Source organism: Podarcis muralis, chromosome 6 (assembly GCF_964188315.1).
Source record: "Podarcis muralis chromosome 6, rPodMur119.hap1.1, whole genome shotgun sequence".
NCBI lineage: Eukaryota > Metazoa > Chordata > Lepidosauria > Squamata > Lacertidae > Podarcis > Podarcis muralis.
In genome coordinates this window covers 44,565,246-44,581,143 of record NC_135660.1, presented here as the reverse complement: position 1 = coordinate 44,581,143, position 15,898 = coordinate 44,565,246, and the positions used below count along the sequence as shown (strand labels likewise).

General features: G+C 42.2%; 1 protein-coding gene across 7 annotated transcripts in view; it reads right to left on the bottom strand.

Annotated features, from left to right (window-relative positions):
* The window catches only part of CNNM2 (cyclin and CBS domain divalent metal cation transport mediator 2), a 123,635-nt gene extending 107,903 nt beyond the window's left edge, over window positions 1-15,732 (bottom strand). For 2 of the 7 annotated variants that reach the window (XR_013393183.1, XR_013393182.1), the window contains exon 1: window positions 13,564-15,732. Coding sequence is in view for 5 of the 7 variants with exons in the window: in XM_028730401.2 (XP_028586234.2) it covers window positions 13,564-15,196 (1,633 nt within the window). In the remaining 2 variants the exon portion in view is untranslated. The remainder of the gene's footprint in view (window positions 1-13,563) is intronic. The other 5 variants (XM_028730401.2, XM_028730400.2, XM_028730396.2 and 2 more) reach the window with 3 other exon arrangements.
* Window positions 15,733-15,898: the final 166 nt, after the last annotated feature.

Here is a 15,898-nt window from a genome sequence, read left to right as displayed (position 1 = left end):
TTTGCCCTTAACAGCCAAAGTGGCCTGATACTAACAGTTTCCACAAAACAGGCATTCTGTGATGTCACTGGGTTGCCATGTTGGTGCCATGCCACAAAGAACAAAAGGGCAAAAAGATGTATGTAATGGATACGCTATTATCTTTTAAATAGGTAACAGGTGTTCATGTGTGGTGCCAGTGTGGTGTAGTGGTTAAGAGCGGTAGTCTCGTAATCTGGGGAACCGGGTTCGCGTCTCCGCTCCTCCACATGCAGCTGCTGGGTGACCTTGGGCCAGTCACACTTCTTTGAAGTCTCTCAGCCCCACTCACCTCACAGAGTGTTTGTTGTGGGGGAGGAAGGGAAAGGAGAATGTTAGCCACTTTGAGACTCCTTTGGGTAGTGATAAAGCGGGATATCAAATCCAAACCCATGTGTAGCTATAGGGGGTGTATGAGCACTTCTCATCACTATAGCAAGGAAACAAAAAATAGAATCACAGTATCCAACAACAAGTGAAGTGTCAGTAGTTTTGTGGTTTACAACGACAAAGTATCTTATTCCTCTGCAACAAAAATGAACGCTATAAAATCTACAAACGATTGCCACCTTCGTAGTATGAAATATGGTAGAAAAAGCTATGAATACTATTACATCTTTATCCCACTTTTATCCCACTTTGTGCCAATAACTAAGCATAGTACACATGGTCTACCACCACATTATCCTTACATTATCCTGAGAGACAGTATAAGTCCAAGGTCACCAAGGAGCTTCAGGACTGTTTAAAGCAGGAATCCTCAACCTGTGGCCCTCCTGATGTTTTGGCCTACAACTCCCATGATCCCTAGCTAACAGGACCAGTGGTCAGGGATGATGGGAATTGTAGTCCAAAACATCTGGAGGGCTGAAGGTTGGGGGTGCCTGGTTTAGAGGTTCCTACCAGTTTTACTAGACCCTAGTCTAACACTTACTTTAACCACTACCCTATTGGCTCACCTTGAGATGCAATTCAGGGTGCACACAACACAAACTGTGTTAAATCTATGTTAAAAACATACCTGTTCACTCAAGCATTTTCTGGTGCTTAATGTTATTATTTAAATGGTGTCCTTTGGGTTATCACTTGTAATTTATTAATAGTACTGTGCTTTTATTGTTTTATCATTTTAACACTGCCTTAAGACAGATTGTAATACACAATAAGGTTAATATGAAAGACTGAGTTTACACATAGAAACAAACCAAAATTAAGCTAACAAACTATCTAATCTCAGTGTTCATGACCATTCATTATTTTTTAGGCAAATTTATTCAGCAAAACAATTTCCCCCCTCTCAGGCTATGGCCTTTTCATTCCTTTTTTCTTTCGATTTACCTACAAACAATCAACAACTCAGCTGAACAAACTGCCCCATACACTGAGTAGGTTAGCTATAATTCCCATACAGAACAAGATATTTATTCTTGTATTCATACTGCAAGAATTTGACTTACCATTTTATCTCAGAGCTGAAGTGTTCCCTCTCAAAGTTAAAGGAGAAATTGCAATTCACAGCAACATTCCACACCCCTTTAAACAGCATCACAATAATAAAACACACACCACCAAATGCACCTGAGCTGGTCAGATGACCTTGACAGTAGCTAGGCTGCAGTGGCCAGCTGATCTGAGGCCATTAGCCATGTACTGGTATCTGCAGCTCATTAGTGTTTAGCATTTACGCTACTGTTTGTAGCTGGCAGGCTGCAGTTTGGGACCTTGTCAAATCACTGTGTGTGTGCCAGGTCATGCTCACTAGACATGGCATGGTTCACAGCACTGCAGTCCTCCAGTGTCAAGGGCTAGTTTTATGAGCTCAATTAGTGGAACTGGGAGAGACTCAAAATTAAAAGTTTAATCAGCAGGTTGTAGACCAAGAATTGCAACACTGCTTTGGAAATACCCATCAAAGCACTATTTTTGTTAAGCTTATATATTAATGGACCAAGCATTCCAGGGTCTCAATTTCAGCTTAAATTACACAATGCTATGAATCAATCTATTTTGTTCCGGTTGCTAAAAATGCATTTAAATACCAATTGTTTTGAATGCATCCTTATGGCTATAACTTTCTACCAAAGATTTAACTTGCATTCCTGTAAGTCAGCTTCCTACAACCCAGTGACCTCCAGGTGCTTTGGACTACAACACCTATCATCCCTGACCAGTGAGCACTGATCCACTAGCATGATCCCTACTAGTGTGTATATTTCATTGATAATTATTCACTGATGAAGACTTTATTCCGAAACAGTTGAACTATTCCGGATATACTGTCCTTTTGAGACTTTGGAGAGACGTCTTCCTTTGAGAGACAGCTTAGCGTTCCTCACTATTCACTGATTTGTTTGATTCTTTGTTTGACTTTGATACATATTAACAACTTGTAGTTACTCGTATATTTTGTGAAATGTGTTGTATGATATATACATCATTTTAAAGTGGCTTATTCGTTTATTTTGAATGACATCATAACCAATTATATATTCACTAACAGTTATTAGCCAGAGTGTTGCATTTGCATTTTTTGTAGATTGTTACATTTCACAACACAGGGGTTTGTGTTTGTAGTGCTGTTCCCAGCAGGCCATTTTCAAAGAGGAACACTGCCAGGATACTACTTGTTCCAGTTCCACCACTGCCTTGAAGCAGTGGCAAAGCTTTTTTAAAAAACAAAAACCCCAGTTAAAAAGAAGGCTGCTTGCAACATTCTGCCATGTCATATCTATCATGGTAAGCCCCATTCAAAAAGTATAAGAATCCCTCCTTTCCCCAAAAATCTCTAAAATTGTAACCGCACTATAATTTGAGACTAATGGCCTCACAAAAGGAGTGGGCACTTTTTGGGCCCAATTTCACCTAAGCTCCTTCAAAGTTCCAAGTTACAAATGATGCTATGTCATATGGAAATCCAACCTCTGAAGGGAGAAAAGGGGAAGCGCAAAGGCTCTGATGGGAAGATGTCATTTAAATGTGTTTTCCAGCCTCTATTTTCCCGTGATGTGTATTCCATCAGAAGTTAACAGTGAGGTGGTGTGGTGGTTTTAACAAATGAATGTTTACAATAATTAAAGATGTTATTATTTGTGTTAAGTTTTGCTTCCATTTTGTACAGATACTTTAAATATATTTAAATGTATTATCTGAATCCCAATTACAAGTAGGCTATTCAAATTATTTAGTTTTCATTCTTCTGATGGAAACAGAGGGAGGATGTCTAATTTTTGCTCTCCAGCACTCACCCCATGCCACCGAGTACAATTTAAGAGCAACCCACATCTCCATTCTATGAACTGTGGCAACCAGCAGACATTAAGGGTGGTTGCACAAAGAGAAAGACTGGAGACAAAGTACAGTGGTACCTCTGGTTGCGAATGGGATGCATTCCGGAGGCCCGTTCGCAACATGAAAAGAGCACAACCCGCAGCGGCACATCTGCGCACACGCAGGTTGCGATTTGCCACTTCTGCGCATGTGTATGACGTCATTTTGCGCCTCTGTGCATGTGCAAGCGGCAAAACCCGGAAGTAACCCTTTCTGGTACTTCTGGGTCACCGTGGGATGTAACCTGAAAGAACGTAACATGAAGTGGATGTAACACGAGGTATGACTGTATCAGAAAGCATTTACTGCATTGCTACAGCCAAGAGAGAACATAGAATTACACCAACCTTGGCAGAAACTACACAGCAGCTTAGATTAGAAGAATAATTTCCAAGTCTCTAGACCATGTGCTTTTCCCAATAAAACAAAGTTATACCTGCTTCTCAATCTCAACACAGGGGAACCGCTTATTAATGTTAAAATACTTCAGTTTCAATAAATCCTTTTATAGAGCTCTCAAATCTTCAGAAGAGGTTTATTAATATTCTTCTCTATAGGTCTGGTAAACTATCAAATTATATCATGAGACTAAATGCTGTTGGGGAAGTGAGGGAGAGGAAATTGCTTATATGGCAGAAACTGGACATTTCTCATTTATTAGACTACAAGGCAAAACAAGACAAAATATTACTTGTTATGGCTAGGCCTGACAGGGCTAAAGTGAAAAGTACCGGTAATTCATTTAGTGGCATCCTTGACATAATTTCTCTGTCATCTTTTGAAAGAGTCACTGCACTAGCAGCATAGCATCTGTTTAAGGCTCCTGATTGTTTGTGGAAATATAGCTGCCTATGCACAAACCAAAACAAAGGAGAATAAATTCAAGGCAAAGCATAAACTACAAGGGCAAGGACACAAGTAGAAATTGTATGAACATATATTACTCAAATCTTAAGAAGAAATAAATGTAGGCATTTTAAAACTAAAATGGACTAAAATTATCTATCCATACGAGTAACAGGCCAACAAACCTGTGATAAACAATATATATCAAAACCACAGAGGTCTTCCTCAGTGGTTTAAAGAAGTACCAAATAATTAGTCACATGAATCTGGTCTCTTAGCCAATATGCCCAAGTGATGTGGTCAAAAGTAAAATATTCATTACGTATAACAAGTTGCTGTAAAAACAAATTGCTGTGAATATTTTTACAGCAACTTGATCGTTATGAGTAGTGAACGGTAAATCTCTTTTGATGATATTAATGTTTATGGTTATGTTTACAATATTTTACTGATTATGTAAAATATGATTATTTATATGATTGTTTTACAAATTCCTCAACCCTCTAGAGCTGTTTTAGAAGGGACACAGAAAAAAGAGAGAGTAAGTTATGTTGCACAGCTAAAAGTTGTGGCAGTAGTGTAACTATTTAGTTGAATACCACTCCAGCACTGTAGATGCCTGCCTGATGTTCCCTGGGAACACTTTCCAAAGGAGCAGATGCCACCACACTAAAGGCTCTTACTTTGGTATACATAAGACAAACCTCAGAAGCAAACAGCACCACCAAGAGTGCCTCATAAGGACCAAAGCAACTGGCAGGGGTATACAAAGCAAGGCATTCCCAGAGCTAACCTGGTCCCAAGCTGCTCAGGGCTTTATATGTCAATAGCAAGTGGCCCAGTAGGATACTGACAGCATCTATCATATCTGAAGCCAGAAGAACTTAGTAGATTGCAAAGACCATTGAGAAAAAAATCTATCAAGGTTACCAGGGAAGCCTTCCAAACTAGGAAAAGGATCAATATGGTGAAGCAAAAAGAATATTAGATTCAGGTATGGAGAATTCAGCTTCAAATTTGCTAGACAGCTTTGGCCAATAAGTTCTGGAAGATTTCTTTATGCTGCCTTACTTCAAGTAGGTTACAGTATATATTTATTTCATATCGCAAACCAGGGCTAGGTGAGGGTGAAGATTAATTTGTCCAAGACCACTTCATAATCAAGAAGAATGTATGCAGATATTGAAATAATACTATGTAGCAAGACTGGGTATATACATTTGAATCTGATTTTTAAAAAGCTTTTTAAAATTTTTGTAAGTGACTCTAAATAGAACATGTCTAAAAATAACTTGGTTAAAAATTGATCCCACATTTTATACAAGCATCCATGCAAGAATCTATGCGCTGCATCCAGCATTATTCATAGGGTAGACTCACTGGAATTAATAAGTATAACTAACTGAAATCCATTAATTTCAATGGGTATACTCTGAGCAGGACTTAGATACAACCTTTATTTATAGTTTCTTAAAAATGAATTATGACCGCCCCCCCCAAAAAAATCAAAACACACCAAATTAAAGCTTAGGGATATGCAGGTTTCAAGGTCCAAGACACAATAGCTACAAATCATAAACTAGAGTAGAGTATATTTTTGTAGCCATTTTTTTAAAAAGTGACCATATCAACCAAACAGCATGGACATTTATATTCTGTGTCATAGAGAAATACTACTGTGTACAGCTACTCTGTCTTTGCTTATGAAATGTTTGAAATATTTTGCCCAAAATGCAGTATGTACATCAAAGTCTGTCTTCATGTAAGTGATCTTATTTAGTGTATTTGCATAGCTAGAGAGAGAACTGAACTAATTAATTTCATAATTATCTCCCTGGTCACTAAGGAAGCAATCCTACAGTCCATTAGAAGGCATCCCAGGGACAACAGAATGCTGTGGTTCTTCCCCTTTGCTGGAAAAGTAAGAAGTTCACTCCCAGGGGGCTCCTCTTGTAGCTGCAGAATCTTCACAGCTTGTTTTCTTCTGCCATTGGTGCTTCAACAGTTGTCCCGTTGTTACTCCATTCTTATCAGCTCCACATTTGGCAGCACATATGACATCAAGTGTGGGACAAGTGGACATGGGTTTGGAAGAAAATGGTCTCACAGGCCATATTGGAAGCCATGTCAGGCCAGATTAAACCAATAGCCTGGAAGCTCCTCACAATAACTGTAAAGGGTTAAATGAGGCATACCAAAGGCATGTTAGGCCCAAAGCCCTCTCTCAAAGCTCCCCAAGAATGGAGAAAAAGTACACACCAGCCTGAAACTGGCATACTAATGCTTCTTTCCACTGGGATCAATGAGAAAGAATCTTTTTTTTTAAGCCAAAAGAGTCAGCAGGGGTTTGGAATTGGTGGCTCCCGCAACTACACCACTTTCTCCAGAACCAGAAGAATTGCTCTGCTATTTTGAAGTATAAAAGGTAAGCACACAGCATAACAAAAGGTTTTAGATCATGCTAATGGGCAAGGCTCTATTTACAAAGCAAAATGCTAACTGGCTGTTGAAACAATTGGTATGCTTTCTTGTTCATGAAACAGATAAATTACAAAATGGAAAACTTGGTTTGATTAAGATGAATGCACCTCACCATGCAGAAACCACAACACAAAGACAGAGAATAAATTAAATGTGTAAACAAGAACACAGTTTGCAATAACTAACACACAGCAAAATAAGAAACAGATGAATTTAAATAGTTTCCATAGCTGAACTCCAAGATTAACAGAGGCACAGGAGGATCAAGAAACTCACTTCTCCTACATGAAAAAACTGAGAAACAGGGAACCCATCCAATAATAGTTACATCCAATGAAAGCACATTTTCTGAGCAACCAACAGGTACCATTTCTTCAAAGGCCAACACCTTAGACAAAACACAGACATGGGAATGTCAGTAATCTACACTAACTAACATTCTCTGCCATCACACAACTTTATAAACATTTAAGTCTTGAAACTGCTCTGACCAGATCTGAGCAGAGCCCAAAGGAAAGCAAACTTTAGTGCACTCAAATGATCACAAAAGCAGAATGATGCAGGCACATTTTCTGTGAAACAGGTTATTAATTCAAACTCAGCAAGCTTGTAGTGTAATACAGTAGCAAACAGAAAGATTTTAAAAAGAACAAGAAGCAAAACTCAACTTCTCCAGGTCTACTATTGTAGCAGATAAGGAATAACTCACAGAAACTCCTGAACTGTAGGGCTGTAAAGGGCACTGGGAAAGCTGCTGTACAATGAACGGTCTGTGCTAAGTGTGCCAGCTTTACAATATTAGTGTCACAACACAAGGCATTTCAAGCTGAATTCTTGCAGTAAGCTAGAAATAGAAGGCTTTGGATTTAGGATCATACATGCTGAGAACAGCCAGTGAAGAAAAACGACAAGAAGGAATGCCAGCGGTGTTAGCCAAGGCTCAAGCAAACAGGATCATTAAAAACACACTTGTCAATTGGAAGAGAGGCAAGCAAAGAACTGCCCACAAGTTTCTTTCCAAACCAAAGCTTTTATGCACTCCATGCTGTCAACCTGAAGCCAAGTTGCTCAGCTTTTTGCAAATGAACACACCTAGCTTCTTTCTAGAGATAAAACTAAGCTATTTACACAGAACTTAGTCCTATGGCCGCATTATGTATGGTGTTACAGGGTGCTAATAACCTAATAACCCATGTCCACAGTTCTTCCTCTAGAAGTCACAACAAAAAAGAAGTTCAAACCAAGGCAATGGTCTTTATTTTATCGTTTCTGAAGGATCATTTTCTGCACCTCTGCCAGAGCATCACATAGAATTAGAGAGGGGAAACAAAACCCAGCAGAGAAAAGTTTTGAAAGACGCATTGAAGTTGGACTAGATGACCCTTGGGATCCCTTCCAACTCTACAATTCTATGATTCTCTGTTTCCTATCTCTGTTAAGGGTTCAAAACCAGGGAGAGGGCGAGAAAGGCTTTCAATGGGCAATGCATGGAGCTTCTGGGTAGTGGATAGACTAAATGGACAGGATGTGCAATGCAGGGCTTTTGTGACATTTTAGCTGCTACCATGAAAATACATTAAGTTACAGTCAAATTATTAGAGTTAAAGCAACACCACAGCCTCAGGCTTTAAAGTACAAAGACAGTAATTCATCTTTCCAAACTAGTCAGGGTCACATACTCAGCAACTCTAAATGTCAATCAGTTTTTAATGTACTTTAAATGGCTCTTATTATTAATCTTTGAAGCACTGAATGTTAAACTTGCAGTCTGATTAAACTTTCCAGTCTGATCAAAATCAAAATGTGCCCTTTCATCATTTCCAAAATCTACCCTGTAGGGCCAGCCCAACACTCTGTATTCCTCAAATAATTTGAAGTGGGGGAAAGTATAGACATCAGCATATTTCTACTGTTGGGGGGGGTGGGAATCATGATACCTTATTAGCAAGTTGGGATAAAATAGTAAAGGGAATTTGCTATTTTACAAACATATTATATATCAGAGAACTATTGCTCAACCAACTAGCTCAAAGCTAATAAGGCATCACTAATGAAGAAGTACAGTTGCTTATAATACAGATACAATAGCAAAAATGAGGTATGTTAATACACAAGTCCAAGTACATTTTGGTGCAATAACCAGGAACATCTATGGTTCCCATAAAAGGTCTGGAAGTTATGTGGAAACAATATGACTTAAATCATATCCTAAACAATTTTGGCATGGGCTCCCTCCATACAATACCACACTACTAACCTACCAGATTCAAGAAGGCTTTTACAATGGAATAAGGCCCTTACTACAGCTTTTCAGAGTAGTTCTCTCTCACACACACCAGATCAGATCAAGGAAGGTTCCCATCTCCAATCGAAACAAATGTGTACAAATAATTATTTAGACAGGCTTGCAGATTACTACAAAGAAACCTTTAATATAGTACCAGCATTTTCATAGCAACATACAGTGGTACCTTGGTTTTCGAACGGCTTAGTTCTTGAACGTTTGGGCTCCTGAACGCCGCAAAGTGACTGTTCCATTTTGTGAACTATTTTTGGAAGTGAAACGTCCAACAGGGCTTCTGCAGCTTCCGATTGGCTGCAGTAGCTTCCTGCAGCCAATCAGAAGCTGTACTTTGGTTTCCAAACGTTTTGGAAGTCAAACGGACTTCCAGAATGGATTCCGTTTGACTTCCAAGGTATGACCGTATTTCACTTCTACACTACCACTAAAAGCAATCCTATACTTTTTTACTCAGAAATCAGTCATGCAGTGTTCAACGTGGCTTACATTCCTATAACCCTGTGATTTTATGCATGGCTAGTTGGGAATAAGCTATTGAGTTCATAAAATCATAGAATTGTAGAGTTGGAAGGTACCTCAAGGGTTACCTAGTCCAATCCCCTGCAATGAAGGTATCTCAACAGGTGGTTCCCCCATCCAGTCTGAAACCATATCAGACCTTGTTTAGCTTTGCAAATGTGCTAACAGTTTTATTGTTGCTGGCCATACTCTCAGGTAAATTGATAAAGGATTGCAGCCTAAAAGCATCTACTACAACAGGGCTGGAAAACAAGCATTTGCTTTAGTTACATTTTAAATTATTCCATTTTGGGTTTTTCCATCATAGTCCTCTTGTTCTTGTTGCTTTTAGTGACATTGTAGAAATGGAAGCTTTTGCTATAAAAATGGGAAAGCCATAGTAAAAAGAAATAGCTTCAGAATTCATAATTTATCACTCAATCTGCCCAAATATACTGCTCAGAAGTTATAATTCAGGTGACCATAAAACATCCTAGGTTACCTTTTCATTTTCACCTTCTTTAGAAAATGGTTACCTAAAATACATAAAGATACAGCAGGCATGTAAACGGTTAAGAGAATATTTAACCATTAAAGTCTCTCATTAATTTGTGTGAATCAAAATATTTCAGAAGTTATAGTCAACTCAAACATGGGTTACTATTAAATGGAAAAACTAAAGCTTAGAACAAAATGTTAAGTGTGCTGATTAGATAGAATCATAGAATTGTAGAGTTGGAAGGGTCTCTGAGGGTCATCTAGCCTGAAATGAAGTGAAAATGAAATGAAGACATCTCAGCTACATCATACAAGACAGATGGCCATCCAAACTCTGCTTTAAAACCTCCAAGGAAGGAGAGCCCACCAAGGAAGTCTGTTCTACTGCTGAATAGCTCTTACTGTCAGAAAGTTCTTTCAGAATCTCCTTTCTCATAACTCAAATCCATTGATTTGGGTCCTAGCCTCTGGAGGAGAAAAAAAGCGTGCTCCATCATCCATGTGGCAGCCTCTTAGATATTTGAAAATGGCTACCATATCTTCTCTCAGTCTCCTCTTTACTGGGCTCATGATACAGAGTTCCTTCAACCGTTCCTCATAAGGCTTGGTGCCCTTGATCATCTTTTTTGCTGCTGTTGACTCATGTTCAGGTAGTGGTCCACTAAGACCCGTAGATCCTTTTCACGTGTACTACTGGCAAGCCAGGTGCCCCCCATATTATATTTATGCAGCTGGTTCTTCCTGTCTAAGTGCAGAACCTTACATTTGTCCCTTTTGAATTTCATTTCGGTAGTTTGGGCCCAGTTTGCCAATCTGTTAAGGTTATCTAGAATCCTAATTCTGTCTTCAGCAGCACTGCCTACCCTCCCAGTTTGGTGTCATCTGCAAATTGTATGAGCATCCCCTCAATACCTTCATTCAAGTGGTTTATAAATATGTTAAACAACAACAGGCCCAGGACAGAACTCTGTAGCACCCCTCTTGTCACTTTTTTCCAGGATGATAAGGAACCGTTAGTGAGCACTCTTTGGGTTCGGTCAGTCAACCAGCTACAAAATCACCTAACAGTTATCTTGTCCAGTCCACATTTTACCAGTTTCTGTTCAAAATTATCATGGGAGACTTTGTCAAAAGCCTTACTGAAATCAAGATAAGCTATGTTCACAGCATTCTCCTGATCCAACAAATTTGCAACTCTATAAAAAAAATAAGATTTGTCTGCATGACTTGTTTTTGAGAAAACCATGCTGGGTTTTAGTAATCACAGCATCCTTTTCTAAGTGCTCTCAGGCTGTTTCAATATCTGTTCTAGGACCTTTCCCAGTATCGATGTCGAGCTCACAGGTCAGTAGTTACCTGGGCCTTCTTTTTTCTCCCTTTTAGAAGATGGGGACAACATTTGCCCATCTCCAGTCCGCAGGGACCTCACTTGTTCTCCAAAAATTCTCAAGAGATTATAGATAGAGGCTCTGAGATTACACCCACAAATTCCTTTAGTACCTTGGGAGCAGCTCATCTGACCCTGGAGATGTGAATTCATTTAAAATAACCAGGTGTTCCCTTACCACCTCTTTTCCTATCTTGGGCTTCAGCTTCCTCCCTTGCATCCTTTATTCCGTTATCACCAGGTTGGGCACTGCTTTACTTTTAGATGGAGACAGAAGCAAAGTAGGTGTTGAGTGGTTCCATCTTCTCTGTCACTCAATAGCATTTCTCAATCTTCACACAAGGGACCTACTACTTGCCTGCTCTTTCTGTTGCTTCAAGCATAGAAACCTTTATTATTATTAACCTCTCCTGCAAGCCTTGCAAGATAGCAGAGTTTACTGTCTACCAATCAGAAACTGAGTGCAAAAGTTCAGTCACAGTGCAGGAATTACCTTGAGAAAAGGTTAACACTAGCAGTAACCTGTTTGCCCAGCTGTATAGCAAATGCCATTCTTAAAGATGGTCCACTGGGCCACAGGTCACTAAATTTGATCTGTGGACTTTTAATCAATAATTTGTTTCTTTAGATTTCTAGACTGCTCCAACTTGAAGACTCAGGGTGCTTAACAAAAAATGAATGAATGAATGAAACAGAACAATGTGCATCTTTTGCTATACCTTCCCAATATATCTGATGCTAAAGACCAGCTCAAACAGGTGGGTCGTACAGTTTTTCCAAATGGTGCTCATGCTTGGTTAAGTCTGCAGTGAGGAGTTCCACAACTGATGGGTAATCATCAAAGATAAGCCTTTGTGCCCTTGCTTATTGAACTTGAGAAACAGATAATTAGAGCAAGAGAGTTTTCTAAGTGTTTTTTCTAATCATCGTAAGACTAAAGGAGCTATATTGCAGAATTCAGAAATCATAGAACTCATATGGTCCAAGCTGCCCATTAAGTGTTCATGATTAGAGTCAGCACTTACCATGTATGTACCAGTAGTAGGAAACACAGAGTGACTGTAAATACCAATAATATTTTATAGTGTAGCCTTCACTGAAGGACCACTTCACGTTATGGGAGAATTATCATACAAAAGACACTTCTGTGCAAGACCTAATGGAAAACCTACACATTGATCATAATGTAACCTTATTGTACACGTTTTTACTCCAAATTCGCAGGGTGTGAAAGTGGGAGAACACAACCAATTGCAGCTTCTCAGTATGTGTATAAGGAGTGAAAAGCACCAATCCAGACCACATGTTATAATCTTCATCCAGCCTTTATATTGATTCCCACACAAATGTCTTCCAGGTAAGAATCTTGCAACATATGACAACTTTAGTTCAGAATTAATTCTTAACTATCTATAAATAATACTTCGCTTAGCTTTAAACACAGAACTCAGTTTTAGAGTTATTCAAAGGCTCAGTTTGCACGTAATACTAAGCCAACCATGGCTAAGCATGAATGTGCAACCATGCAGCTACTCACCAAAAAAAATCACAGCTGCTTCACTCCTTCCCAGATTCTCCTGCTGCCACAGTACCCAGAGCAAATATGAACTCGTCATAGGTCTCTCTCAGACAAACCATGAATGGTAAGCCAAGAACACTGCTACAAATCTTGTGATCCATCATCTTGTGCTTACATATTTGTACATGCTCTTTTACACAAACACGTGACTTTGGCCCATAAAACTACGTTTGTGTCATGAGAAACACTTTTTTCAGAAAAGTGAGATGTACATATAAAAAAACCAAGTGTGGACACATAAAATATACCATATGTAACAAGGTAAATAAGAACGATGCATAGAGGAGGGAGCAAGGATTCCATATCATATACACATTGTCTGCTGAAAAAATGTTAAATCACCTCTTTAGTAATATAATAATACTCAACAAAGTGTGCAGACTCAAAAATGAATAGGGCAGTAGATGAAACCCTATTATTACCAGGGGAGAAGTGAGGGCGGAAGAAACTGTTTGCTACTCTACAATTGCACCATGCAAGCATCAAATTTGTTTTGAGTAATATTCAGCATCCCAAGAATCTCTGTTCTCATTTCTTTAAAAAATAAAAATAAACAAAATTCCAGCCCTTAAAGCTCCTCTTTGCATTCATCTTCCCCACTCCCATCACCAACCACCACCATCCCACCTTTTTTGAATTCCTCAAGCATGGCGTCAAGCTTGGTGTCATTGAAGACAAAGTGCAGCGGGTGGTTATAGAAACGGGTTATGGTCTTGAGCGGAGTGCAGTCATCAGGATCCACAAAGGCCAAGTCCTTGACAAAAAGGAGGTCCACAATGTTGGAGCGTTCCCCTTCGAATACAGGTATACGGGTATAACCACTTTCCATGATTTCAGACATAGTATTGAAATCGAGCACAGCCTCAGCAGTAATCATGAAGCAGTCCCGTAGTGGAGTCATTACATCCTCCACTGTCTTTGTGCGCAGTTCCAGCGCCCCCTGAATTATATTCAGCTCCTCCTTAACTAGGTCATTGTAGGGGTCAGTAACCCTCAACATTTCAAGTAGTTTCTCACGGTTGTAGACAGTACCTATCTCCTGCCCTAAGACACAGTCTAGAAGCTTGCTGACTGGGTAAGAGGCCGGGAAGGTCATCATCATGAAAAACTTGGTGAGGAAGATGGTGTTGGCGCCTACAGCAAGGCCGTGCCGGGAACAAATAGCTTGCGGCACAATCTCACCGAAGATGACGATACCGATAGTGGATGCCACCACGGCCACCAGTCCAGAACCAGCAATATCATCGAGCAGGATGGTCAGAGTGGTGTTGACCAACACATTGCCCAGAAGCAGGGAGCAGAGCAAGTAATTCCCCTGGCGGCGCACAGGCTCAATACGCTTAGCGTAATTCTTCTCTTTTTCTGTCCCACAGTTCTGCACAATACGCAACTCCATAGGGTCGAGGGCCATAAGTCCCAGGTTGAGTCCACTGAACATGCCCGAGAGGCACAGTAAGAGGGAGATGAAGATCACCTGAAGCCAGAAGGGCAACAAGAATTTCTTCTCCTCTCCCACGATCATCCTGGTATCCTCACCATCATGGTAGATCCAGGTGGTCTCGGTCCACGGGCCCCCATCGGGGCCAATGATGCTCCCTCCCCCACCGCTGCCCCCAGCCGAGCTCCCTGGCCCCCCCAGGATAGCCGGGGAGGACACGGAGGTGCACAGGTAATAGCACTTGCTCTTCTCCGTTTTTCGCAACGGCTTGATGTCGATCTCGATGACCCCCGACGTGCGGCGGTTGAGGGTGATGTGCGGCCGGATGATGATGTCCGAGGTGCGGATGCCGCAGCGTTGCGGGGCCGGGGAGGTAGAGCCCACGGGGGCCGGGCCGTCCTCTTGCTCCGCCGGCGGCCGCCTGCCATCGCCATCCCTCCACCGGACATGCTCGGTGAAGGCGATGCGGGACCAGGTCTCGTTGTTGATGTTCTGCCCGTAGACCCGCAGCTTGACCCGGCTCCTCTCGCTCACTCGCAGCACGCCCTTCTCCATGAACGACACGTCGTTCGTGTCCTCTAGCCTCAGCCCGATGATCACCGTCTCCTCAGAGTCGGAGGCGCCGGGCAGTAAGGAGGCTGCGGCGGCGGCTGAGGCGGAGGCGGCGCGCGGCGGCTGCTCTCCCAGGCAGCGGCTGAGGAGGATGCCCAGCAGCAGCGGCAGCAGCAGCGGCGACCGCAGCGCGACCCGCGTCTCCCTCTCGCCGCCTCCCCCCGGCCCGGCCAGGAGCCAGGCGGCAGCCGCGGGCAGCGGCGCGGCCATATTCCCACGGCCACAGTAGCACTACCACGGCCACAGTAAGCGGGGCAGCTCCATCGCGACGACGCTCAACGGCCACGGCCAGCTGCGAATCCCTCGAGGGATGCCAAGCGACTGCCGGGCCTCGGCCAGGAGCTACTCCAACCCCTACCCCTGAGGGGGACGGGGGGAGGGGGGCGCGGAGCCCGCGCGTGCGCGGCAGCCAATCAGGTGAGTACAAGCGGGGCGACGAGCTGGAGTAGGGAGGGGAAGGAAAAACAACCGTCCAATCGGAGAGCGCGCATGCGATAGGGGAGCGGGGGGGGGAGAGGCGAAAGCCACCGAGCCGGCCGGCGGCCGCTTGCCTTGCGCACACGAGCCACAGTGGGAGGAGGAGAGCTTCGCTCGGCTTACGGGACAGGGAAGGAGGCCTGAGGCGCGTGTTGCAGGGAAGGCGAGCGAGACTCCGCTTGCGCGCTCCGTCCTCATCCAGTAACTCTTATTACGGCCGCGAAAGGGGGGCGGGTTCGTTCGTGGTGCGCCCCGCCGCCTTCCCCCAAATTAAAGAAGCGCATGACTGCTGTGTGTATGTATGTGAGCGCAAGCCGGGCTGAACGACGAGCCAATGGGAAGGGAGGAGAGCGCCAATTGGTGGGAAGGGTGGCCAATAGAGGCGAGAGCTTTGTGCCGGCTCCTCTTGAGATGTTAAGCGCGAAACTACTCGTG